The sequence below is a fragment of the Cyprinus carpio genome, chromosome B12 (genome assembly GCF_018340385.1).
Source record: "Cyprinus carpio isolate SPL01 chromosome B12, ASM1834038v1, whole genome shotgun sequence".
In the NCBI taxonomy this organism is placed as follows: Eukaryota; Metazoa; Chordata; class Actinopteri; order Cypriniformes; family Cyprinidae; genus Cyprinus; species Cyprinus carpio.
The window spans coordinates 16,424,565-16,452,425 of record NC_056608.1 but is presented as its reverse complement, the minus strand read 5'-3'; the positions used below and the strand labels follow the sequence as shown (position 1 = coordinate 16,452,425).

The following is a 27,861-nucleotide window of genomic DNA, read 5'->3' as shown; positions in this document are numbered from 1 at the left end:
TTTAAAAAGCTTTTCCCACCAGTATGTTAGAGAAAATGCATTCTGTTTTCTCGTGTGTATGTAGATGTGTGGGTTTGTGTGAATGTGGGTGGATCTCAGTCCAGTCTCTAGTGTAATGGCAAAAAAGACTCTTCCCTTTGAACAGACAGAATCTCTTCCAATCTCTCGAATGCAATTATGTTATTCTGGCAGGGCTCGCCATAAACGATGGATCCAGTTCAATTCAAGGTCAACTGCACCCAAAGATTAAAAAATGACCAGTAAGACAGTGATTACTCCATTGCACAGACTAATAAGACATTAATCCAACAGAGGATTGCCTTCCTTTAATGGCACAATCTCTTTCATTTTATTTTGTCAATGGCTTCAATCATTCTTTTATAGAACCCGCTTGCTATTTAAATCCATGCGGTAACTCACAAATAAATGTTTAGATGTATACTGACAGTCCTGTCATTTACAATGTCTATTCCAGTGGTATTGGTTTCATTTGCTCTGCAGAGGAAAAGAGATTCAATACATTGGGAATATTGTGCTCATGATATTACACAGTCCATGTCTCTTTTACTGAGGCTCAAAATCATGCAGTTGTGTTGTAAACAAGATTTTTCCATCTCAAAACTGATGCTGAGTGAAGAAGAATTTCTGTGCTCTTAAATGTGTTATTGACTTCATGTCATCCAGTGTTGAAGATGATGGCATGTCTTTTGTAAATATTTGCATCCTCCACGTAAGGAACTGCACCACTGGTGGTATCTTGTTCTCATCTGATGTACCTGCTTTTCTCTTCTTCTCTCATTCTCACCCTGTCAATCACTCTTTTGTTTCGCCTTGGTGCTCCGGTTGACAAACAAAGGCATCCGTGTGCCCTGTTTTCTTAGTTTCGCACCATGTTCTCCCTGAGCTTCTCCTGTCTTATTAGACAGAGGTCCTATGTGAGGTCACCACACATTTAATTGTCTCTGCTCCTGCAGAAATGTCCACCTGTCAATCAAGTGCTGTCAATCAGATCGTAAAAGTGTTTAAATCCACCCCAGGTCACACTCATGGTGGGTGTGTGTTCACAGTCTAGTGCCCCCCAGAGGAAAGTGTTTTTACAAAGGCTCTTATTGATTGTTTGCAAAGGGATCTGCTTGAATGAGGGCTTTAACCTTCTTCTGTATTGTGTGGTAAGTGGTCTGTTTTTGTGTTGTGCTGTGCTTTTGTGTGTGTACAGTATTTTGTGATTATGCAATTTTCCTAAGATGGCAAGATGCCTGGGTTTATCCAGATTTCATGAGGTGCATCGTCTTGTAAATAAACCATTGTTTCTGTTTCTCTGTTCCTCTGTTCTGTTCTGTGTCAGTAGCTGTCTTTATGGTTTGTGGTTTTCAATTGGGTGACACTGAAGAAAAAGGAAGCTGTTTCTTCAGTATTGCAGGTTAATTTGCAGATACTTCATTGTAGAATGTTTTTAAGCAAATAATGTTATCTGGTTGCCATGACGATAACTTCACAAGCTTGTTTCTGCTCCCTACAGTTCTCTTTGTGCAAGCAGCTTTTAACAAAAAGCCTAAACGAAAATGTGTTTCAACATCAAGTTGAAAGAAGCCCATCCATTTTTTTGTACAAGATGTGAAAATGTAAGAAAGACACTTTGCTTTCACTGTAAAAGTTCAGTTTACTTCACTGATGGAAGTTAATTAGTCAGAATTTTCTTCTGACATTGTTAGGTGTTGAATTAGTATCATAGTTTTATGCTGATAATTAATTTATGAAATGTAATATTTAAAGTCAGCATGAACCTTTTTTCGTAGATTTTATTATGATTTATTGTTTTTATTATTATTATTGACCTTGTAATGTTTAATCAGAGTAACTAGATCTTTCTGAAAATGACAGTCATCTCTTTGGTGATGTACGCTATACTTCTCCAACCATTTAAAGTGTTCTAATAAAAATCCCAAAAATTTCTTTAAACACAAAAAACAAAAAAGGAGTGACCATCAGAAAGTTGATGGTAGCCATTGACTTCCATAATATTTTTTTGCATACCATGGAAGTCAATGGTGACCATCAGCTGTTTGGTTACCAACAATCCTCAAAATATCTTCTTTTGTGCTCAACAGAATAAAGAAACTGATATTGATATGGAACTTGAGGCTGAGTATATGATGACAAAATTGCACAAAATCTGTATGAAAATTCTGTCCATTTTTTTTACATGCAGTTTGTCTTTTCAGACCAGTGTGTTACAAATGACAATGAAAATTCAGTTTTATTAAACAGCAGTTTCTCTATTTGATATTATTTGTGACTGATATTAGAAAAATATTTAGAAAACCTCTCCGTAAAAAACTGTTGAATTAAAGGCATGCAGAACTTTTTGTGGGTCTGAAAAGACAAATAAACAGCGGTTCGTTCAAATTTGTTCAAATTAAAAGGTTTATCGCTACTAATTTTAGTACCGAATACATCTCATTGTGAACAGGCCTTTTAACCCTGCCTCTCCACAATCACATTAATTTTTGAGTGTAATGACCAAATCTCAAAATCCAATCAACAACTGATGGATAGAAGTCACTGCCATACATCTTTTTTTTCAATTGCCCTCTACCCCTGAGTGTTCTAGTTTGAGACAGGTCTACCCTACAATGGCACAAAGACGGTATGTCTCTATCTGTCTTCCAGAAGTCTCTCCTTATGCTGTCCCTCAGGCACTCAGGGGTGTGTCTGGGAGGATTTGAACTACTTTACTGGTTTTGCTCTTTCTCAAAAAATATTGCCGCTGGATGTGATACTGAAACAAATCTCCTTTCCTTTCCTTTCCTTTCCTTTCCTTTCCTTTCCTTTCCTTTCCTTTCCTTTCCTTTCCTTTCCTTTCCTTTCCTTTCCTCTCCTTTCCTTTCCTTTCCTCCCCTCCTCCTCTCTCCTCTCCTCCCCTCTCCTCTCCTCTCCTCCCCTCTCCTCTCCTCTCCTCTCCTCTCCTCTCCTCTCCTCTCCTCTATGTTTGTCAGTTTGGACATATGCAGTCAACAAAGATGGAAGGGCCAGGATGGGAAAAGAGTGGCTGCTCAAGAAATTTATAACTAGCATCATTCACACCACCCCCCCCACCCCTTCTGAGACACACACACTCTAGAAAACACACATGCAGACACACACTGCAGCCTCTAAGAAAAGCAGTCGCATCAGTTTTCAGAGCAGCGCTCTCTCCTTTCCCCCCTCCCTTCTCTATCTCACTCTCTCCCAGTCTCATGCTCACCCACTCACTCTCCCTCCTCTTCTGCTTTCTCTCTGTCGCACATTCTATTGCTTGCTCTCTCTCTTTCTCTCTCTCTCTCTCTTGTTTCCGCTCTCTCTCTCTCTCCCTCTGCTTGCTTCTTTCACACTCTGTGTGCCTGTGTTTCTGCCAAGGTCTGAGTCTTTCAGTGTGGGAATGTAGCAAGCTCAGAGACAGGACTGCCTTTGAATTCTGGTGCAATGACGGATGCAGGGCAGAGGCTTGGATGTACACTGACAGAACGGGAGAAATAAGGGCAGGGATTGGGAAAAGGATCTGATGGATTTAACCCTCGCAGCCATCTCTGCTTGATCAGAGTACATCATTCTCCCCCACTCTGCTGTTCTCTCCTGTGGGGTGGATTACCGGCTGACGGTGTCCACTGATGCACCACTGTAGAGACTAGAGGGAAGATCCAAGCTGCGTAGCCAGAGACGAAGTGCCGTGTCTGGGGAGAGAAAGAGAGACGCAGAGCTATCCCTTGAGTGTAGCTGTGCTTCTGCCGCTACCTGAGCTTCTCCACACACACACACACACACACACATATATACATACACACACACTTACACTCACATACAGAGGCAGGGCTGCGCCAGCCGCGACGACCGATGCGTTAATGCAGCTGTGAGAGAAGATCTGCAGCAGGGAGCTGCCCTCGCTCAAACAATCACGGATTTATAAGGAAAATTTGACTCCGGGCAGAACACCAACGGATCCGCAAAACTTAATTTTTGTTCTGTTTTTCATCTTGGCTTTGGGATTACCTTCGATTCTACGGAAGCTGAACTAAAGAGAGGCTCGTTCCCAAAACCTGCTCTTCTCCCAAACCCAGTCCTCTTTGATACCTGATCGAGTGTGTGTGTTTGTGTGCATGTGTACTTGAATATTGGTGTTTTTGAGCTTTAGGGTTTGTTTATTGTATTTGTAAAGAATTACTATTTATGTGTTATATATATATATATATATATATATATATATATATATATATATATATATATATATATATATATATAGGCTGATGTCTGCTGTGCTATTCATATGAGTAGTCAGTATTGCATGTATCTGCATCTGTAGAAGAGTGTTAAATGAATATTAATGAGATGCCCAGTTTTGGCTCCCTCCCCAGCCACCTCCACTGCTTGCACTACTTCCTGGCTGGGCCCTGAACCCCAGAAGCATGAGTGAGAGAACGGCACTAGGGGCCACCATGGAGACCATGACCCTGGAGGAGCCCGGGGGTGAACAAGCCTCTCCCCGGGCCCCAGGGCCCCTCCGCTGTGGCCCCTGTGCGGTGTGGCCCCGCCAGCAGACCTGGCTTTGCGTTGTGCCCTTACTGATGGGCTTTGTGGGCCTAGGCCTCAGCCTGATGCTTCTAAAATGGATTGTGGTGGGCTCAGTGCAGGATTACGTCCCGACTGACCTGGTGGACGCCAATCGCATCGGACAGGACCCCATTTTCCTATCTAAACCCAGTGCCCTGCCCAAGGGTTCTGATGGCTCCACGTCTACCACTTCCGGCCCACCCTCAGTGGCTCCGGGTTCAGCAACCCGAGCAGTTGAGGGTACAGGTACAGTGCAAAGGACTCAAACTGGGCAGTCCTCAAACCACACGGCCAGTAGCAGTAGCAGCAGTGGAGGAGGTGGGGGGGCCTTAGGGGGAGGTTCGGTAAACAGAGCTCCACACCTGCATAACAGAGTGGGAACGCGATTGACCAACACCACCACCGCCAACCGAGCTACCAATCCTGCCCCACCGGGAGGAAAGGAGGTGACCCCACGCAGCACCACTGTCCGTAAACCCAATGGGGAGAGTGGGAGCCGAAATGCATCTCCTTCTGCACAGGCTGGGCCATCGAGCACAAGCATGACGACCACTACGATTATGACGAGCACAACCACCACCCAAGCGGCCCAACCAACCTCCACCCTTGCGTCCCCCTCCAAGCCCGGTCAACGCTGGAACCATGGGCGCTCCTCCAAGGGCCCTTCAACAAAGCCTACTCGCCCACACCATCGCTTCAGGACTCGTAAGTGTGATCATCTAAACATTTTGATTGTATACATGCATGGATGTGGGTGCATAGATATTTTTGTGTGTGTGAGCTTTTCCCACCGTCTGTGATGACGTGATTTTGTGAAACACCTTTTCTTTTTTCTTTTTTTTCATATAGCCACATTATTTGGTAAGGTCTCATTATTTTGCTTGCTTCCAATAAAATACCTTCCCAGCTTCTTATGCATCAGGATAGATACCTATTCCAACTCTCTTCTCTGCATTACAAAAGAGGCAGTCAAGCAGTCTAATAGTCTTCGTGCTTACTGCTGAGTTCATTAGTTCTGCATGTTAATGAGAGAGCACATAGGCGACTGTTTTTCATCTCTGTCTTTATCCTCCCTGTATCATGTGGACATGGTGCTGCCCACTTGCTCTGTTTGTTTCATTTCAGTTTTCAGGAATAATGACTCCCAGTGTTGCAGCTTCCCTTTTTCCCAATAGCATTAGCATGTTCTCCCATTTAAAGTAGGTCTGTTGTTAGAGAGAGATTTCACCTGATCTAAAGCAGATATTCAAGGTTAGAGGAGGAGAGACAGATAGAAGGCAAAAGAGGAAGTGTAGTGCTGGAGAGGGTGCTGGCTGCTCTCGTCCTGTCAGTGGAGATCAGGTCTTAAGGTGGAGATTCCATTTAGATAAAAAAAGATATGAGTACTGCAGTAGGTATGGTAGGTAGACTTGAGGAAGTGGATACACGCTAAGACACTCACTCACAGACACACACACACACACACACACACACACACACACACACACACACACACACACACACACACACACACACACACACACACACACACACACACACACACACACACACACACACACACACACAGTAGAGATAAATGAAGAAGAGAGATATGAGAGCACTGCAAATGGGAAATTGTATTTACATTGTAATCCGTGTGTATATTACTCCATGTACAGTATGTCCTTGTACATCTGTATGATAATACTGTCAGTACAACTTTAAGTATTAATGAATAATATATTTAGCTGTCAGGCCACAGGCTACTCATATTTTTGTCTAGCTATAGTTTGCTACATTAAGCATCAGGCTACTTATTCTTTTAAATGCATACATCTTGGTATATTAATTATTAATGTATTTTACAATTTAATTAGCTGTATTTGTCTGTAATAAAATTAGTGGGGGTTTTAATTAATGAATGAGCAATGTTAATTAGGGTTGCTTTACTATAAAATACAGTATTGTGAAATATTATTGCAATTTAAAAGAACTATTTTCTATTTTGAATGTATTTTAAAATTCAGTCCGTCTGAGATTTTTCTTTGACTTTTTCTTTTAAATGAGCATTTTTATCAGTCTCCTATGATTAGGTTCAGTAATTTCACTTTAATTGCAATGAGAAGTTTATTAGTCAGTTATTGAATGCCTTATTTTTTAAACTGTCCCATGTTATTTTCATAGGAGCCTGATAAAAATGCTCATTTAAAAGAAAAATCTGAGATGGACTAAGAGGTTTTTGCATTTTAAGTCATCAATTTCACCCTCTGTTGGCAAAGCTGAATTTTCAGCAGCCATTACTCCAGTCCTCAGTCAGTGTAAAGGGATTTTCATAAATCATTCTTATATGCTGATTTGGTGCATTTCATCTTATTATTGATATTGAAAATGTTTTGATGCTGAAGTATTTTTTTAAACAGCAACCTGTTCATTCACATGAACCCTAAAAAAATCAGTTCAATAATATGAACCTGATATTGCAATGCTACAGTACATGTGAGAGACATTTCAGGAGGGAGCATGTCTGATTGTTCACATTTGGTCACACTATATGGTACACATTGGTAAAAGTAGCTTGTTACTGGAAAAGCTAGCCTATACTAATTTGAAAGAAGCCAATCTGCTTTCAAGCTACTGAATTAGTGAGGCTGAGTTAGTTATTCTCTAAAACTGCACAATTCACTCATGAATCCCGAAAGAATGTGCTGTCTAAACAAAATCCAAGTTTGTTTTCAGTAACTAAAAAATTCTGTTTTGTTAGGGACTGGGGAATTAGCTTAAGTCTGCATTTACTTCTGTAATCAAATCTGGAACATTGTTTATTTATAAAGCAAGGTGTTAAAAGCAGGCCATCAATTTTCTGTCAGCGCCAATTAGTTAGCATGGAGTTTGAATGTCATCCAGTTCTGGGACCGTAAACAGCCCCTTTTCAGTTACTGTAGAAGGCAATTGCGGAGATAACTTAAATGCATTTCACATTAGTGCTCCTGCTTCTTCTTCAATAATCGTATCTTGGAAATCACAGAGAGGTTTATAGCATATACAAATCTAAGCAGTTAACCATGGTTTGTGTGTTCTCATAAGGGAAACAAGTCAAGATCTGCTTCTTTATGCCCCTAGGCGACGTTCCCATAGCTGACTTTTATCTAAAAAATATATATGCTTTTTTTTTTCTGTAGTTATGTGTGAATATGTAAACTGAATCCAACACCCCTAGTCAACAGTGAGAACATTGTATAAAGAGAAACTGATGTATAATTTAATACCACACATTTTCTCTTTCACATTGCAGTGAATTTTCTCTTGAGCTGAAAGTGCCCTGGAGCGAATACTGATAAGGGAAGGGTGGGGGGAAAAGGAGGGCCATGACCCTGGGGCCAGAGGAGGACGAGAAACCATGCTTTAAGCCAAGGTTCTTGCAGACCACATGGCTGTCTTTTTTATTTATTAATACATTGACTTTGACTGTGTTAGTGTCATTGCTAAAATTCACAGGACTTGTGACAAAGTTTTTATGGGTGGGCCCTTTTCCCAGTCTATATATCCATAAAGCAGTGTTTCTCAAGTGTTGATTCCTGACCCAAAAACAAATAAGTATGTAACTTTCCAAATAGCATAATCATGGTTTGCCCACATGTTGGGGTTGGTAACTTTTTTAGATGAGAAGGCATAGTTGTATGACGCATTAATGCAGTGATATGCACATAAGTGTAACTTTCCAAATAGCATAATCATGGTTTGCCCACATGACAACACTGGACAGAAGGCATAGTTGTATGACGCATTAATGCAGTGATATGCTTTTCTGAACAGTGTGCAGCTTTCCGGAAGCATGTGAAATTTCTTTATATTGTGAAATATGAGATGGTTGGAGGACAGATTTACTTCTTGGAATAGATCTGCATCAAACAAGGGAGGTGTTATTATTGGGCCAAGCTGTTTTATGAATAGAAATGGCAAATAGAAAAAGAGTAGTGGACTGTAAGTTGGATTTTGAATTTGCAATATTGTGTCGGGTAATACATCACTGTATAATATAATACAAGCCCATTCCGTCCCCACTTGGACTTTCTCTCTGAGGATCGTCTGAGAGGGAACATGATGAAATACACTGGTAGCGACCATGTGTGAACGCATTCATCTTTACTACTACAAAATGATCTTATGTTTTGGTGGGACTTATATGGTAATGCACCAGGAAAGACTATGTTGTATTTTCCATAGGATCCCAATTGAATAAGCAAGACACTAACATAATTTTAAAATCGCCCCAATGAGAGTGCATCTCTCATTCATATCTGTATTATTATCCAATTGTTCTGAAGGATGACATGCAGCCATCCATTAGCCGAAGCGCTGAAACCTGAGCCGCTCATCTTCTTCCCTGCCTTCCGACTCCATTTCTTTCACCCTGATGCACATCGTCCTCCGCCTTTACATTTCCTACTCTAATATTATCCTTTATTCTGTCCTCCTCGTCCTCTTTATTCTTATTTCCTTTTCCCTCTCTCCGTTTTGTCTTCATGCCTGAGTTTCCTGTATGTGTTTTTCACAGTTGGTCTCTATGTCCTATCTATGTTCGGGGTTGATTTAGCTCAGGGGCCAAGCCTCATTACTTCCTGTGTAAGGAGGCAGTAGGCGGCTGGCGCTCTAAATGCAGCTGGCTATCTGCCTTTGGGGGGCGGGGATGCTTCTTCTATGACACATCATTGTGATTCCACGCACACCTTACGCGGCACAGTGGGAAGCCGGCGTGGTTGAGCGGATTTTGTCAGGTATGAAAGCGCAGCGGCATCGGGAGAGAAACACCGAAAACATGTCAGGCTAAAGCCTGGAGCAAAACATAGCCAGAAAATCATACTCTGGCTGCTAAAATAGAAGGCTCAAGGATGAGAAAAGCTCTGACGTGGAGATTAATAATTTTGACATGCTAACACATAGCATTGAAACTCAAGTAGGGCAAACGCCGCAACCCCTGTGGCTCCGGAGGGGAAGGTGTACCATAAAATCATACACAGGGATTAAAGACAGAAATCCATTTAGCGCCGTCTCATGGGAGGTCAGCAAGGCTTTCGCCTGGGCCAAGAGGAGTGTAGTTCCAGCTGCTGCTGCCACACTGCTCTCCCCAGATACCAGCAACAGGGTAGCCACGTGATGCTCGACCACCAATCACAACCTTAGAGGCTCAGAGAGTGAGAGACAAACCTTGAGGGAGAACTTCTCACTCCACCTGATGTTTTCCAGGCCGCTCTGAAATGAAGGACTGCTTTTATCTTGCAGATTAGCTGACTTTTATCTGCAAAAAGTGATGTGACATTTTCAGCGGACTTCCAAGTTGTCCTCATGGTCTTTGTGTAACTGTGCACTTACAGACAGTCCTCTCCGGAGCGGCCTTGTTTGTTAGTGACATTTTAGTATGCCGTGAGCGCCGGGCTCTATCTTCTGTCTCGAGAGAGGGCGAGATTAATGCGCCCCGATGTGTACTTGCGGTAAGTGGCAGTGAAGGCCATCTTAGGCTTCTTTAATGTCACCGAGTGATTTATGTGGACAAAATGTCCGCTGGGAAGCCTAGAGTTTGGGGGGGTGGGGGGGTGTCGCAGTGTAGGCTAAAATATTAATGCTCAGAAAGAGAAACATGTAGAACGCATGTGGCAGGAAGTGTAAATAATTGATCAGGCCTCTTTTTAAAGTGGGAAGGATGTCCCATTCCAAGCACTGGGAAATGGAGTCATGTGTGCATGTTTTTCACCGCAACATAGACTTTCAACTTAAGCGATATGATGGAGCATTTCATGGGCAAACACACAATGCCACAACCTGCTTGTACCCATTATGCTAAGGCAGCCAGCACTTCTCTTATCCTTTTGTAATCCACAGATAGGACTTACAAAACAATCCAGTGCATAGAAAAACAGTATCTTGAGGAATTTGGTCATTTTTTGGTAACTGTACTCTTGCATACTGAAAAGACAGAAAAATCTAAAGTGGTCAAGTCTGGTTTGGACTCGTTTTGTGACCAAACCAGAGGTATTTCTAGCTTTTTTTTGTCAGTACTGGGGCACAGATCCTCTATCAAAAAAAAAAAAAAAAAAAAAAAGTGTCCCTAAATTTGAATAAGATATTTGGATTGTCATTGCTTGCAGTAGAGAGTTGTTCAGAAGCTACATGCACAATAAAGAGCTGCTTCATCATTGAAAAACAATAGAAGACATTTGCAAGTTTTGTTTCCCGCAGTGGATTGTAAATATACATCTCATCCAATGCTCTTTTTGTTTTTTGTCTCTTAAAGTATCCCATTACTATTTTGGTGTGAGAATCACCTGCAAACGATTCAGTGCCTGAGTGAACTATCTGAATGAATCATATGCAATCTTTATCATCAAACAAGGATTTATCAGCAATATTTTACTGGAGCACAGCTGTATTTCACCAGTAAAAAAGCCCCTGTTCCAAACCTATATGGCTGGCTTACTTCTGTGAAGACACTAAAGCAGATTTTATTAAGAAGGACCTGGTTGCTTTCAAGCTTCAAATAAGCTCCATAAAAGTGGTCCATTTGACTTTTAGCACTTTATTCCAAGTCTTCTGAAGGCATACAATAGTTCTGTGTAAGAAAAGGACCGTGCTGTCTATGTTGATCTCTTATTCTTTGGTCTCTTATTGCCTTTCCCACCACCTACCCATTCGTTCATAGGCTGAAACTCACATCTTGTCCTATATCAAGATATGACATGACATTATTGCATACTGCTGTGGCAGAGTAAAGGGGATTACAGTTCAGTTATTACATATCCTCTATATTGAATTACACAAGTTATCAGCTTGCCACCGAATGGATAGATAAGCATAGATAGAAGTGACATTTGGGCTTTCTGCACCTGGTACGTTGGAATTCTCATAAGAGTTAAAAGAGAGTGCTCATAGAGGCTAAAGTACTTAGAGAAGAATGGGTCTGTATATATTTGTGGATGGAGACTCCATTTTGACACTCTTCTCTAGCTAGAGTTGGTGCACTGGCCTGTGGGGAGAGCAGGTGCTGTCAAATGACTGCATTGAGATGCTTTGCAGGCTTGTTCTGCTACACTGCATCATTCACCTGGGCAGGACAAATGCATAACAATTTTTATTAAATTCTGAAATAAAATGGTAAATTAGCATAGTTTAATTCTAATGTTTCCTATATCAAGCTTACTCTAATTGTTATGAGCCCTCCAATGGACCTTGAATATTGCTTTTTAAATTATATCCTTCTATTATTATATTCTGTTAATTACATTCTGCAGTTTTACTGTGCTGAAAACCTCAAAATGTCTTGCTTACAACAAATGACACATTCTTATCAAATAGCCTACTTTAAGACCTTTTTAATAAAGGAAAATATATTCCCCAGTGTACATCATTTATGTATTATTTTATATATATATATATATATATATATATATATATATATGAGGCCGGTAATATTGAGCATTAAATTACGAATGGGCCTAATTTGTGAGGAATTAAGCATTGAATGATTTTAAGAGCAACCTACAGGCTGTGAGTGCTAAAAAAACATTTTCCTTTCTTAGCAGGAGAAGATGAAACAATAAAATGGATTCTGAATGCATGAGAAATTGAGACTATAAACACTGTAAATGAAAATGATTATTATTGCTACTAGTACACATTGTTTGGAAAATGAGCTGTGATTGTATACATTTGTGTTCCGAAAAATGAGGAGAGAGAGAGTAAAAGTAGCTTTTGTTTTGTATTTAATGTATTTGTAGGATTTGTATATATACAGTCTGTGTGTGTGCGCGAGCATGTGTGGGCGATAAAAGTGAGCAGAGACGTCCAGAGCAGTAGTGTTGGGCTCATTGGTGTAATCCTGGCATGGTAAAAGCTTCGAAGAGATAATGTAAACGACTCCAAGCTCAATGTTGTGCTCACCCCCAAACTCTGGTTCTCCTCTAATCTCCCATCTTCCATGTTTATCTCCCTTCCTCATTCCCTTCTGTTTCCCAGTAACGATCCATGACCCCGGCATGCTGTGTTCCGCCCCAAAACAAAGTTTGCATATCTCCTGAATAATAAGCGGAAGAAATGCGAGTCTCAGTAACTCATCGACTCGAGCTACACGAAGGGCTTCTCAACCTGTCAGGCAACAGTGTGAATTATAAAATAGTATGCTCTGCTGTGGATCTTCTCTCCACAACATCTCTCACTTTCCATTTGAAGTGAAATATTAAATCATTGATAGTTGAGTTACACACCAACAATACCAAGCATTTCTTGAAGCACCTGTCGCAGACAGACAGAAAGAAACTCCAGTGCTGGGAATGTGTTTGATCTGCTCAACATGCAACAAAGCACATAAAAATAGCTCTGTAAAAAAAACGCAGGAAGATGCACTTTGACGTTGCCGCGCTCTGGAGTGATGCCTTACTTGCAGTCATTTGCCAAGCATGACATGTAGTTTGTTCCTTTTACATGAATATACTTGTTGTTCAAATCACATCCAGGTACAAATTCAGGTTTTGGGAATGATTTGTTCCTCCAGGTATGCCAAATATTTCCGGATTTATTCTCTACTGTATTGCTTTTTAAAGCGGTCATTTTCTTTTTTCTCATCGTGTTCCACGTTTGCCTGAATTTTTCACAAATCTCTTTATCTTAGAAAAAAGTATTTATAGAGCAGAAGTGGCATGGTTTTGGGGTTCTTCTGGCAGCCGTCGTTAATTCGGCACACTTACTAATCTTTACCGGGTAGTGTACTGCAGAAATGTCTTCAATTGCATTCTGCTCCCCCTGTGGTGCTGGCCTAGATGTCATTACTTAAGGATTTCAAACGGCAGATTTATTGTGCTGCCATCAGGTTCTTGCAAGTGCGGTTTGTGAAAATGTGTGTGTTTCAGTGTGTATCTAGGGCTGGGTGATATGGTCTGAAATGTTATCACAATATGTTTTCCGTATCTTATGATAGTGATATTTTTCACAATATTAATTTACTATTAATCAGGAATAAAATGCTTAGTACATGTTTTTTAGACCCAGACCAATTTATTTGTTCACAATCAGACTCTACAGAGTAGCTACCTTTTAATTAATATTTTTAATTTTGTATTTTTGTTCATTTTTATGGTATTTTCCCCTAAAAATCTGTTTTTGTTTTTATTGTGTTATGACTTAATAATACAAATTAATTATCAAAAATGGTGTCCAATTAAATAAATTAATAAAATTTTAACACCTTAATCTTTTAAAATGTGCTTAAAATATAACAATTTATTAAACAAAAAATAAAGATACAAAAATATAAAAGCAAGTCAACTGAAGCTACAGATACTTTATTTATTATTATTATTATTATTAGTTTATTTTACAGAGCAACAGTAAAATTGCAATAGGTTGTACAACAAACTGTGTAAATGGTTGTGATATTCCTTAAAAAATGACCCTTTTCCCATTTCTGGGTTTCTCAGCAGCGGAAGTCGTCATAGTTGGGTTAACTTGAAGAGCAGTGAAAGGGAGAGTACCACAAATATATTTTTTGATTTTCGCAAATAGCAAAGAATCCACAATAGTGTTTTCAATTAGCCTTAACTAGTTTTTTTGTAATTTGATGCAAAGGTAGAGAGACTGATAACGGCAATCAGAAGAGAGAGCGATGTCAAATTTACCATACCTTAGACAACCTCTCATTAGCCTTAACTAGTTTTTTTGTAATTTGATGCAAAGGTGATATATAAATAAAAAAAATAAATACAAAAAATATAAAAAATATAAATATAAAAAAACTTTTGGGGAATTACGATGCTGATGACTGTTAGATGCATCATCACAGTCTTGTGAAAAGGGTCCATAGCAATATTATTATTATATACATTTCTGTCATATTTTTATTTTGGTAGTTTTCTCTGAAAAACGGTAGTTTCACAAAAGCTTGTAAAGTGACTCTCAGAGCAGCTCTGGAGATGAAGTTTATGACTGTCCTCGTATATTGAGACAGCAGATGCGGAAAACAAAGTCAGTGTTAAGTGTGTTTGAGTTTGTAGATGAAACTATGGCACTCATTCACACAGAAACATGCAGATATAGACAGATGTAGACATATTAGCAGCATGCACTGATTGGCTGTTGTCATTTTTATTTCTGTTGCATGATTGACTGTTAGATTTATCCATAGCGAGTAAATATTTCCAGAGCTTATAATTGTTGCTGACATCCATTTTTTTTTTGTGATCTTGATATCGTTTATCACCCAGCACTATATGGGTACCTATATACAACTTTATCTGAAAGGTAGAGATTCTGTATTGTTAATAGGACGTACAAGAAGCTAACTCACATGTTTACTTGGGTTCACACGACTACAAATTTTCCAGAAAAGTAGCCAGCTAGTAGAATATTCACAGGTCAGTGTTTACCTTATGAAAATGACTCACCATACGCCTTGCAGCATCAGCGGTCTTTGCTGTTTTTGGCAAGTCCAACACTGTGTTTACGGAGAGTGTGTGAGGGGAGAGAATGTCCACGCAGCTGAGATGACGTGGGTGAGACACAAAAGCGTGCATCATCTCCGTTGCCAGATTCATGCTGTTTGCATTGTCGTGCACAAACAGTCATGTCTCAGTCGTGTCATTTCTGTCAGCCACTTGTGACATGATTAGTTTCAGCGTGCAAGAATTTTTGACTTGTCTGTGAACACGGAGCATGTCAGCTGCCAGTATGATTTGCTTACAGTATAACGTTTATGAGTGCAAAGTTGTTGTTTTTATTTTTATTTTTAACTAATCCCAAAATAAGTTTGTGGTGTTTCTGGTTCACTCAATATTTCTTTAAAAAGTACCATTTATCCATATATAACATTTATTTATTTATTTATTGTGGTGGTTCTAGATAAATGGTACTTTTTAAAAATAAATATTTTAAGTAGGTACCAAAGGTAAAAAATAAATAAAAAAATAAATAAGAATCATGAAAAATAAAAATCATACATATTTAATGTAAAAAGTATGTGATTATAATATATTTAGCAAAATTACATATATATTATGTACCTTATTAATCATATTTAATGTTTTGGCTTTTAAAGGTTACTATTCAAAGCTAATGTCCTGCAGCCCTACCAGGATGCAGTGTGTGAACTGAGGAAGATTGCGTCCCTAACGTTTACACACATACCTGGAGTTCATGAAGCACTTAGGCTGTAGAGTTCAAAGACTCCCCTTTTCACCTAGTCAAACATGCACATCTCTGCAAATATTTTTTAGTCTGCTTTCCAGCTCTCTCTTCGTTGCTTGGCTGTAGGCGTACTGTGCATACAGGCCCTTCAACATTAAATATGAGCACTTTGATCCCAGCGTGGCATACTGCTCTGCAGGAATATGATAAGATGTGCTCAAGCATGCCGTCTCAAGTAAAATTAAGGCTAGTGGCCTTTCCCACACCTGTCTTATCTGTGCATGCATTTGTGTGTGTGTGTGTGTGTGTGTGTGTGTGTCTGTCTTCCCTCTGGAACTCATTCAGCCATCTTGATGGAAGGACTGTTAATGTATCCTTTGTGAGTGGCTCCCCTCCGTCCTTTGTGAGGGCAAACATCACAGTGTGGATGCGGTTTGTCATCTATCCATTCGTACAGCCAGGCCAGTGAGCTTCAGAGGGAATAATAAAGATTAAGAAAAGATATGGCTTGGAGATTTGAGAGTCACGGTAAATGGATGGATTTCCCTTTCTGCCCAACAGCCTCCCCTTTTTTGTTAAAAAAAATATTATTTTTCCTCTTCAAGAGCAGTGCACATCTTTTCAAGGTGCACCGTGACAGCTATAGCTGTGTGCGAGATGATTTTAGCATGGCAGCGTGTGCTGAAAATGTTCTATGTTATGCTGGTTGTGGCAATGAATGTGTTTTATGTATTTATTCACCTCAGTTTGGGGTCAATATGTTTTTTTGACAGGTCTCTTATGCTAACCAAGGCTGCATTTATTTAATCAAAATACAGTAAAACAGTTATATTGTGCCATTTAATGCTACTGTACATGTTTTTTTCTCTAATCGAGAGCAGTTCTCATTTCTTCAGCTATAGATGTATGTGTGAGATCCTGTTTTCGGCATGCAGTCTGCTAAGAGCAATATGTGTGACATGGGTTGTGATGATGGGTGATTTTTTTGTTCTGTCAGGGAGCTCAGTTTGTCCTGAGAGTGGCGAAACAGGCTCAAGGCAGTGTGTTTTTAATAGAGCAGTAGAAAGGTAACGGCTCTGATGCCTGCCTCTCAGTGCTCAATGTCAAAGGCCAGCCAGAGACACTTGTTGTGGTAGATTGCTTGAAGATTGGTTAGATTGCCAATACTTTTTGTGTATGACCATTCGAGAGAGTGAGGGTTTGTATGTGTGTGAGAGGGGGAAAAAAGTGTGTGTTTTACATGTTTGGGCGGAGCTAAACATATTCACAGGGACTCTGTGATGCAGGCAAGCTCAATCTTGCTTCAGGTCAAGCCCAGGGCGAACCCATCACGAGCACATCACGAGCACAAAAATCAGCACTTGGGTTTTTGGTAATCCACAGCAGCTGTGTGGTTTGCGTACTATTCAATAAATACTTAGCGTGTGTTTAGGTGTGTTTTCTAGATTATGTCATTTGCATTTGTGTGCGTGTATGTGGGCAACGCCTGTTTGTCCAGATGCGGCCAGCTGTGGATCTGGTGTCCTAGATAAGCATATGCTCGACTCCTCCAGGGCTACATCAGTGAGCTCTGCTTTTGGCCGTGGCTTTGGGCTCTCAGTGTCATCTCTCATTACAGATGTAGTGATATACTTACCATACACACAGGAGAGAAGCATGTTCTCTATTTACTAATCAGACAAATATTACAGACAATCTGCTTATGGTCGCAATAAAGCATTTGACTGGGGTAATGGTAAAATTTTGCATGCTGAAAAATATAATGCGGTATATATAGTAAATAATACATTTCCATATACAGCATGAAAAACTATTAATTATATTTTTCAATATACTGCAATATATGCATGGACCATATGTTGATACAAATTAAAATATATATGACAATTAAAAACTGCACTACATTTTTACATGTAATAGCTTTATTTTAAACACTCAATTGATTTCTTTTTCATGACATAACACATGGGTTGACATAAAGCTGAACACATATTCATTATCTTTTATCTCACCTTCATTGTTTGCATAGTTTAATGTTTCATGTATGAAAATATGTGATATTGGGTGTAAATGTGAAATACACATATGTACACACACTGATATATAAGTAGTGTCATGTTTTCCAATATATGGAAAGCAGCAATTCCTTATGTATTGTTCTATATGTTAACACAATATATTATTCTGTACATTTTCAATATAGCGTAAACAATTTAATATATTGATTGTTAATATAAACGAAAATACATTAGCATTAGCCCTTGCTGGTAGATGCCATAACTATACCTAGAGATGCAATGTATGTCGGTGATATATGATATGATATACTGTATGTTTAGGCCCATAGAGGATACATATAAGCCGATATTGTATATTTTGCATTTCTATAGAAACACAAACTAATTTTTTAACACTTTTAAGTAATGTAATCTTTATTAAACCTCAGAATTTATATCCATTCTTAATGACAATGACATTATCAGCATCGTATTTGAGTGACACCCTTTTTTTTTTTTTTTTTTGCAATATTAATATTGCATGCAACAGCTCACAGAAAAATACTTTTGGGATTTTTGCATGGCCTTTAAAAGTGTGAAATGCATTTACATTCTTCTGTCTGCTGGCTTTCCCCTCAGAGCTCAGCTTGTGATCAGCCAATCAGTAAAGAGTTACATTCTTGAATCATACATTCTTAGAATGCTTCACCAACCAAGCAACTGTCGTTGAGATTTTCATGAAATGCTACCTATACTGAAGCTTTCTCTAAGTATTATAGAGCCACTTAGTAGAGGCAGGTGAGATTCTCCCTTTTTGTCCTCTGTCAGGACTTCACAGGACAAACATTGCTCTAAGGGCCTGAAGGAAAGGCGGATTAATGCAGCGGGCTTGAATATTTTATATCAAATGTATTAAAGCCTCATACCGCATCACTCTTTTTCCATCAGTCTGTAGTCACAGGTCCTGCAGGGTGACTTTGACTCAGATCCCAGGACTCACACTCTTGTTTGTCACATTTTCTTACCACGTTATTTGATCACCTCACCCTACACCTTCTGTTTGATTTGTGTTTTTGCAAATTTATAATATAAAATATCACTGCTGCCTGGTGGTGTGATGTTCTTCGTCATCTTGCGCTCAGGTTTGTGTGCTGTCAGTGTATGCTTGAAGGAATATCCATCTGTTTTTGTTTCAATGTTATTTCTGCCTGTTCACTCATTTCACCTACAGTGGAGGCTTAAATCTTAGCTACACAATAGACATGTGTTGAATTCATGCTATATGATATGTTTGCACCATGCCTGCAGTTTGTAAATCTTGTTTAAGAGGATTAGGCTTGACAGCGTTTGCCTCTGTGAGGTCTGCTTAGCAGCGGATGGCCTGAATGATGCATGTCGGGGATGTGATGACATTGTGATACTGCAACGCTCACTATCGCCCCCTGCAGGCCAGGAGGAACATTTGGTGCTCTTCTGATTGACACTGGACTCTCATACACAATGAAAGAATCAAAGGGCCCGGATCACAAAACGCACTCTCCCACTCATGTGTAATGAGAGCACTTCAGCGACTGTTGTGCCTGATGCTCCGATTTGACCAGCACTTTGCCTTAGACATAAAGGAATGCCAGAGTCCACATTCCTCATAGTGCAGAGATCAAAGTGATATATTCTCTCTAACGCAGTGAATTAAATCTCAGCACACTGTGCGAAGCGCACCTAGCCAGCGGTAAGGGTGTATTTAAGTCTAGCCACACACGCTCATTCGATCACTGGCTATGGTGGCAGCTGCTATGCCTTGGTTGTGTTTTTCTCCTTGCTCGGGCTTATTCATTATGCATACTGTTTAAAATGTCACTCTCCATTTACTGCTGGTCCTAAAACCCTGGGGCTTTGTGCTGAGTAAAGTGTATCCTCCGAGTTCCCATGTGTCTGCTGTTTCTCTGTGTTGTTCTCCCTTACTCGTCTCTTGATGGGGACGGAATGCTATCCATTCTGCTTTCTGTCCCTTCTTGTATGTCTCTCTCGGTTCCTCTTCATCCCCCTTTACTGCGTATGGCTGTTGGTGTCTCTTTCATGCTCTCTGTGGTGATATGGTGTTCTTTTCAGCCATTACTTCTTTTGCTTTTCATCCCCCTGCTGCTTCTCGCTCGGTTAGGTACATCAGCTGCTGGCTTTCATCTCAGGCTTAGTATTTTATTAAAATTCTTGTATTTTGTCAAGGCTGCATGATATCAATTAGCAGTTGGACTTTGCAGCAAGTTAAAGTATAGTTTTTAATAAAGATCACATTAATCAATATGGTTACAAGGATACTTTCAGTGTGGAAGATAATGTAGCCTACTACAGTGTAGAGTAAATACACTACTGTTTAAAAGTTTGAGGTCTGTAAAGAAGTATCTGCTCACTAGAGCTCCATTTATTTTGGTCAAAATTACAGTAAAACAGTAATATTGTGAAAAAATTATATTTATACTATAACTATTATTTATATTACATTTTAATGTCATTTAAAATATAATATATGCATGTGATGGCAAAGCTGAATTTTTAGCATCCATTACTCAAGTCTTCAGTGTCACATGATCCTAAATTATTTGTTGCTCAAGAAACATTTATTCTTATTATCAGTGTTGAAAACAGTTCTGCTGTTGAAACATTTTTGTGAATTTTTTTCAGCATTCTTTAAATGCTTAGTTTAGGATTAAGAGAACAGCATTTATTTGAAATATATTTTTTTGTAACATTCTAAATGTCATTTTTAATCAGTTTAATGTGTACTTCTTGAATAAAATAATTAATTTAAAAAAAAAAAAAAAAATCTTACTGACACCAAATTTTTGAAAGGTAGTGTATGTGTAGTTAATCTCATGTCCTTTTAAATGTGTATTTATTACTTACTTCTGTGTACCATATATATATATGTATATATATATATATTATATATATATATATATATACCATATATATATTAATATTATTATTATTAAATATATAGAGTATATATTTTTTTTTTTTTTTTTTGAAGAATATTTTCCAGGCTGTTCAGTGACCATGGCTTTTAAGCTCCAAAACATGATGGCTGGGTATTGATTTTACATTTCCTGATTTAATTTGATTCCAATTCGCAAGCTCTCCATGCAATTCTTATTCAATATGATTCTAATTCAAAAGCTCTCAAAGCAGTTCTGATTATTTTTGGTATGTTTCAGTTATATTGTCCATATATTATTTATGAAAGAAATGTTCTTTCTGTATTGTGAAAATATTAATGTTATAAATTATCAGGGCCCACATTAAAAATGTTATGAAAGCCATAAAATAGATAGATGCTAACTGAAGTAAACAAATAAAATAAACACAACTTTTGAAGATAGGTCCAAAAAGTGAAATGACAGCAGCAGCTTGAGTTTCCCACGTGAAGGAAAGTGTAAGTAAGCAAGAAGGATTCTCTCCCCAGGTGACACAAATTCGTAATGTATTTCTTTCTTCAGTGGAACACAAAAGAAGATATTTTCAAAAATGTTGGCAACAAAACAGTTTTGGTTACTATTGACTTGCACAGTATGGACAAAACCCATTGCGCCTTTTCTCAAAATATCTTCTTTTATGTTACAGAAGAAAGAAACTCATAAAGTGTGGAACAACACGATGGTGAGTGAATAGTGTCATATATCATTTTAGAGTGAAGTATCACTCTACAGCTGACTTGTGCACATACAGTACATATAGAGCAAAGGATCAATCTTAGGATTTTAATGATCAGTTTCAGGATTGTGATTAATCCGAAAAATCAATGTTTACTCAACCCAACAAATAACACTAAAAGCACCATATTACTATACAACTTGTGCACTATAATCCAAGTTCAAGCAACATGATAGCTTTATGTGAGCAACAGACAGATTTAAAACATTATTCACTGATAATCTTTCCCTCCAGTGAGCTGTTAACTCGGAAACCACTGTGAACGGATCATTGAGCCAGTGAGTTGAACATGATGACTGAATTGGTGATCAAATCATTCTTTTGAAGGGGTAAGCTTTTCAGTGAACCATTTGATCCAGTTTACAAATCAGACTGAATGATTCAGATAGAATAGATAGATAGATTCGAATAGATGAATTTACATTTTTTGATAAACTGTTGCTTTAAAGAACAATTTCTGACCTTTAGCCTATGATTGTCATGTTTGTTAAGTCAAATTAAGTGATATTTAAACTGAAATGAACCTTTTAGTTCAGTTTTTACCACATGCACATTTTGAAAGACATTTGAAGCACATTTTTAGGTTACCTGACAAAACATTCTCTTGGTGTAGCTGGAATTTCTTAATATGCTTAGTGCCAAGACTTCATCGTCAGCTAAAAAGTGTGCAGAATGTGATGCCAAACTCATGTGCCCGGCCCTCTCTCTGCTCAGAGCTTTACATAAAAAATACAAGAAGTCTGCAGTTTGAGCAATAATATCTGTTCCAGCCCACTATATTCATTTTCTATTCTCTCTCTCTGACCTGTTCTCACTTACCACAGTATGTAAACATAGGGTCTGTCAGCAATACAAAAAAGGACAAAGGGGAAAAGATCTTCTTTGCCAATAGCTGTTAACATGAGGAGAGCTGTCTAATGGAGGTGGTGCTGAAACAATGCAACTCCATAGTGCTTTGGCAGACAGGGAGCTGTCCAGTGCTGAAATCTGAGGCCTTGAATGGAGTAGCAGAGCCGAAGCTGCAGTGTTTGTGCCTCTCTACTTTTTTTTTTTTTTTTTGAGAGAGTGCAGAAGAGAGGTCAATTGGAGTTGCATTGTTTCACATGGCCGGGCTCTGCTTTAGAAGCCAATTATGCTGTAATTCTACAGCCTGAGCAGGTGATTTCTCATCTCTCTACCGTCTGTGATAGCTGTACTGAAGAGTCGGTCCACTGTGAACAGTTCCAATAAGCATTCCACTATTCCGTCAGAGCAAAAACAGTCCAGGGACTGCTGCCAGGAGGTATGGTCGTGTGCCGTATGCGAGTATAGATATACATGCGTGTGCTCAAAGTGAGACTTGGGTGATTCTGCGAGTACAAGCCATTTGTTACAATTTCTGTGATGTATATCTTGCGGTGTGTGTGTGGTTGAAAGTTCATGGCACTAGTGTGCTAGCAGGGAGCACCCCTGCAGTTTGAACAATGTACAAAAATAACTCTGAGACAGGCAGTAAGGTTAAAAGTTTGAAGTGATGCAGTTCTTCACTGGAAAATGAAAAATCTGTTATAATTTCCTCACCCTTACATCGTTCCAAACCTTACTTTTGATCTGTAGTCTATAGGACTTGTGTGCTAAATTCCAAGTCATTTTAAAGACATATGAAAGACTGAAATCTGTTCACATTAATTACTGAAAATCTTACCATTTGCTCAAGGTTTTAAATAAGATTCACAAGATGCACAAGTAGACTCTTTAAAGAATAACGACATCAATTTTAATGTGATCTTCCCATAAAGCTGTAGTATGGCTTCAGAAGAATTAATGTAATGTAGTGCATTAGTCATAAAGATCCCAATTTGTGGTATTTTTATGATGATTTTATGCTGCTTTTGTCATTTTATAGCTTGACAGACCCAGTCCCCATTCACCTCTATTATATTGTATGGAAAGAAGCAGCACGACTATATAAAATCCTTATATTTTACAGAAGAAAGAAAATCAAACCAATTTAAAACAGCAGTGAATAAATTATGCCATTTGTTTAATGTTTTTAGTTGAACTGCCCCTTTAAATCTTAACTTGGCAAATTAATACCCTAAAGGTGCATATTAGTCTTAAATGTGCATATTAGTACATTGAGGGTGCATATTAGTGCATTAAAGGTGGATATTAGTACCTTACAATGCCTATTATTAGCATAAATGGACATGTTCGTACTTTAATACATAACCTTTAGGGGTAGACAAGGTACAAAAGTGTATTACTTTAATAATACTTAAAAGGTATTTTTTTGCACATCTTTCTTTTAGTAGTAGCCATGGAAAGGAACACCAGCTACTCCTCCCCACCCCATACAACCAAACATTTACCAGTATCCTGTTTATTACATCCTCTCAAATCCAAAGAAGTCCTGAAATTTCCCATTTAAATAACAGATTTTATGATGGCTTCATTCACGAGTCATTAGTCCAGGCAAAAAGATCACCCATAGCGCAGGATGAAGTCATACTCATTGAAACTCGGATCCTTCAGTCTGTTTAAAGATTCATGGATAACCATTAGCTTTCTCAAGCAGTTCTGCCTCTCTTCATCTTAGTGAGGCCATCTTAGGAGAAAATGGACCCACAATGCTACTCATCATATTCAGTCTGCATGCCCTTTGAAGAGCTTAAACTGCTAAAACCAATAAAAAACACTAAACATTAAAAGCACAGGATTCGATGACCTGTGGCCCCCACACTGAGTGATTAGAGGAAGCATCAGGTCCAGACATGCACAACTGATAATTGATTCTATAGGGAACCCTGTTGGGAGGTGTTGCTGTTCAACTCAGCTGTCATAATGTGTCATTTGCATACTGAATATATGAACAAAAATATCCAAAATCTCTTTCATCTGTGTCATTAGAGAGCTGCAAAGGCTAACACGAACAAAAATATCCAAAATCTCTCCCATTTAAAAAAATCTGACATAATGTGTCATTTGCATACTGAATATATGAACAAAAATATCCAAAATCTCTCCCAGTGGAGGCAATCATATAAATTTTTTTATAAAAGTCATATCCTATGGCAAGAAGTCAAAACCTAAATAATCTAGGACTATGATGCTAAGCTTTTGTTGTTTACATTTCTGAGAAAAAAGTTGCTAGGCTAATATGCACCTTTAAGCTACTAATGTCACTTTTAGATTACTAAGATGCCCTTTAAGATACTAATATGTCCATGTAATGTACTAAAATGGCACTTTAAGTTACAGAGATGCACCATTACACTACGTCCTAACCAGATGTGATGCAATAAGATTCCAACAACAAGCAATTTGTCTGTCCGCACCAGATATTACTAGATATTTACCTTTTAAGTTACTAATATGCCATTTCAAATCACAATTAATTAAGATGTACCTTTAAACTACTAACATGCTCCTTTATTTTACAATCTGCACCTTTACATTGCTAATATGCACCCTTTAATATACTACAGTAATTTGAACCCTTTCAGAGTACTGCCCCAGTGACAAGCTGTTTTACCCCTAAAATTATCATTTTTGTACACCTTTTCTGACAAAAAGCAGAAACACAGTAAATATTTTAAATTGGACATACAATGCACACAGTGTTACTGCTTTATGCATATACTATTCCTTATACAGTAGCTCATCTGGTAAAGCATAGTGTGATTCCCAGGGAACACACATACTGGTAAAAAAAAAAAAAAAAATATATAGCCTGAATGCACTGTAAGTCGCTTTGGATAAAAGCATCTGCTAAATGCATAAATGTACAATGTAACACCAAGGTCATGGGCTCAATTCCCAGAGGCCATATATGTTGATAAATTGTACTATAATAGCCTTTGAAGTCAGTTGGGATAAACAAATGTGAATGAATAACTATACAGTAAATGTGTGTAGGTATTTGAGATCATGCATGCTGAGCAATAACAGTGTAGGTAAACTCCTCCTATAGCTCTGAAGCTTTTGATGACGAAGAACGTACTAAGCTAGCAAACATCTGTCTTAAATAGACATTAGATGTTCTGTTACTAAGAGGAGTGTGTCAAACATTGTGTTGTTTTTGGTTTATGCCATCAGATGTGTGACTTTTAGAGTGCTTCCAGGAATTAGGTTATACTGAGATGTCGACGTGAAATAGCAAAGAGCAGCAGGTGATGACTTTTATGAAGGTCTGCTTAGAGGAATATCTTATAAGCAAAACTTAACTGGAAAAGAATCAGACAATTCTCTGAATCTCAGGCTCCTCCAGGCCCACTAGGAGCCGATAATATTCCACTCACTTGCGGCAAATGCGAAACTAATCATGTCAATTTAAGTGCTGAGATTGGGTGCCTTTACTCTGTCTAAATTCAATCTCTCTGTCCCAGAGTCTCTGGATGGTTCTGCTCGGTAAACAAACATGACCAACCATTTCATCTAATCTAGGATTAGCCCCACCTGCCGGTCTGATTGTTTGGGGGCACTAACTGCTAAAATTGCTTCAAAATGAGAGGGTGGATTGTTACGAAAGGGTCAGTTAAAGCACAAAACGGAAATTTGAGTTGCTTTTCCTATTGGTGTACCATGAAATCTGCCGAAACTAAGGGGCATTAACTGTATGTTAGCAGATGAAACGTTTTACATAACAAAAGCACCTCAACTCTACAAAAAAGTTTCTCACTCAATCAGTTTGGCCTGACAATGCTTCGAGTTAGCACTCAGGAATATAAAGTTGAACAAAAGGGAATAGTGAACCGTCAGAAATGGCATTAGGGCAGCCTGCTAATGACACTCGTGCTGCTGTAATGGCAGCGTGAGTAATGATAATCAGTGTGCAATTATAGCAGGTACTTGCAGAGGTTATGAGCCCATTCTAGCTGCTGTGACGACGAACGCTTAAAACTTCAGGGCTGGAAGCATTGACAGGTGGAGACGGGGCCGTTTGTTATGGACCACTAATACAGTGCCATTTAATCAGTGAGTCTGGGCGCAGCTGTGCATTGTAATACTTAATCCACAAAGCCACACATACGTGCATCGAAAAGCCCTGCTGACACATGTACAAACGCACTGGCAGAAAAGACAAATGCCACAACCTTTATGATTATGGCTTATGTCGCATTATCACATCTACCTTTATTGCTCATGCGACAACTAAAACCGTCACTACCAATTCCTCCATGCACAAGTCAAAGTCACTCGCTCGTATGACTGATAATACCTGCTATTGTGTGGCAGTAATGGTGTAACATAATGGGGGCTTTGCACTGGCTGATTGCAGTGTGTCGCTGTGCTGTAGTGGGTAGACGCGTGAAGGGTCCGGCATATCGTCCAACAAATCACATCACTCACAGCTCATTTCCATCTTGAATTCCCCCAAGCCTGGCAAGCCAATGGGGCCATGTGCTCTAATTCATCCTCTGCATTATGAGAGAAGCGTATACATTATCTTAGCGCCGGGCCGTACTTGATTTCACAGAGCCATTATGGCCCGGTGGCAGTTAAAAGCTAGACCCAATCACGGTCTGTGATCCATTGTTGCATTAGAAACAGAGCTGTGTAATTAGAATAATATCCAGAGATACAATTCATTGGCAGACGAGTGGAAATAAGCGGCACAATTCAGCTGGTTGGCACTGCTTTTTTTCATCTCTTGATTGACAAGTTAATGTCTTCCTCGCACGGCTTTGTAGATTTCCAAAATGTCTGTTTTCTCGTAACATGTTGTTTCATTTCTCCCTGTGGAGGCTGTTTGCTCTGTTGTCCATAAAATAGATCTGAAGGTATTCTTATTGTTGCAATAGTCCACTGCAAATACATATTTTATGTCTGTAAACACATCAAATGTATAGATTAGAAATAATTTAATGGAGTAGATTTACAAGTTTCTGTGTCATCCAAATGAAAGCGGATTGTGACAAAGATTGTGTTTGTTCTCTATAAAGGTGTGTAAAGCTTTTGGTGACAGTACACCAGAACAAATGCTACAACCATGATTAACACAAGAAAAAAGACACAAATAGAGAGATGAACACCTACCTGTACCTGAGGTGCATTAGTCATTTACAGTAAAGGGTGATACCGCACGATATCAGATTCATGAAGTAGACTGTGACATTTACCACAAGGTTTACTCTAGTGCTGCGTAGCAATGGGAATCGTAAGGAATTTTAACAATTCTAGTTCCAATTCCACTTTATATGATCTGATCCCTCCATGGTTTCATTTAACAATTCTCAAAGTACTTTTCAGGAAGCACCAGTCGGAATTGACCGAAAGTGATTGAGTCAGATGTGAATCCAGTAACTGCCCAGATTGAGTCAGTGAGCAAGTCTGCCATTTGAGACTCATTTTTGAGTCATTAAAAAGTGAGTCATTTAAAAGAACTGGCTTATAAGAGTAATTCATTCACGAAAGAGACCTGACTTGTTGCACTGTGTGTTGTTAG

The 27,861-nt window shown here is 38.9% G+C and overlaps 1 protein-coding gene across 2 annotated transcripts in view; it reads left to right on the top strand.

Moving 5' to 3' along the window:
- Positions 1–3,250: 3,250 nt before the first annotated feature.
- nrg3b (neuregulin 3b) overlaps positions 3,251–27,861 on the top strand; it is a 135,920-nt gene continuing 111,309 nt past the window's right edge. Inside the window, exon 1 of one of the 2 annotated variants that reach the window (XM_042735663.1) lies at positions 3,251–5,289. In XM_042735663.1, coding sequence (XP_042591597.1) covers positions 4,440–5,289 — 850 coding nt within the window. In that variant the 5' untranslated portion in view covers positions 3,251–4,439. The remainder of the gene's footprint in view (positions 5,290–27,861) is intronic. The other variant, XM_042735662.1, reaches the window with a different exon arrangement.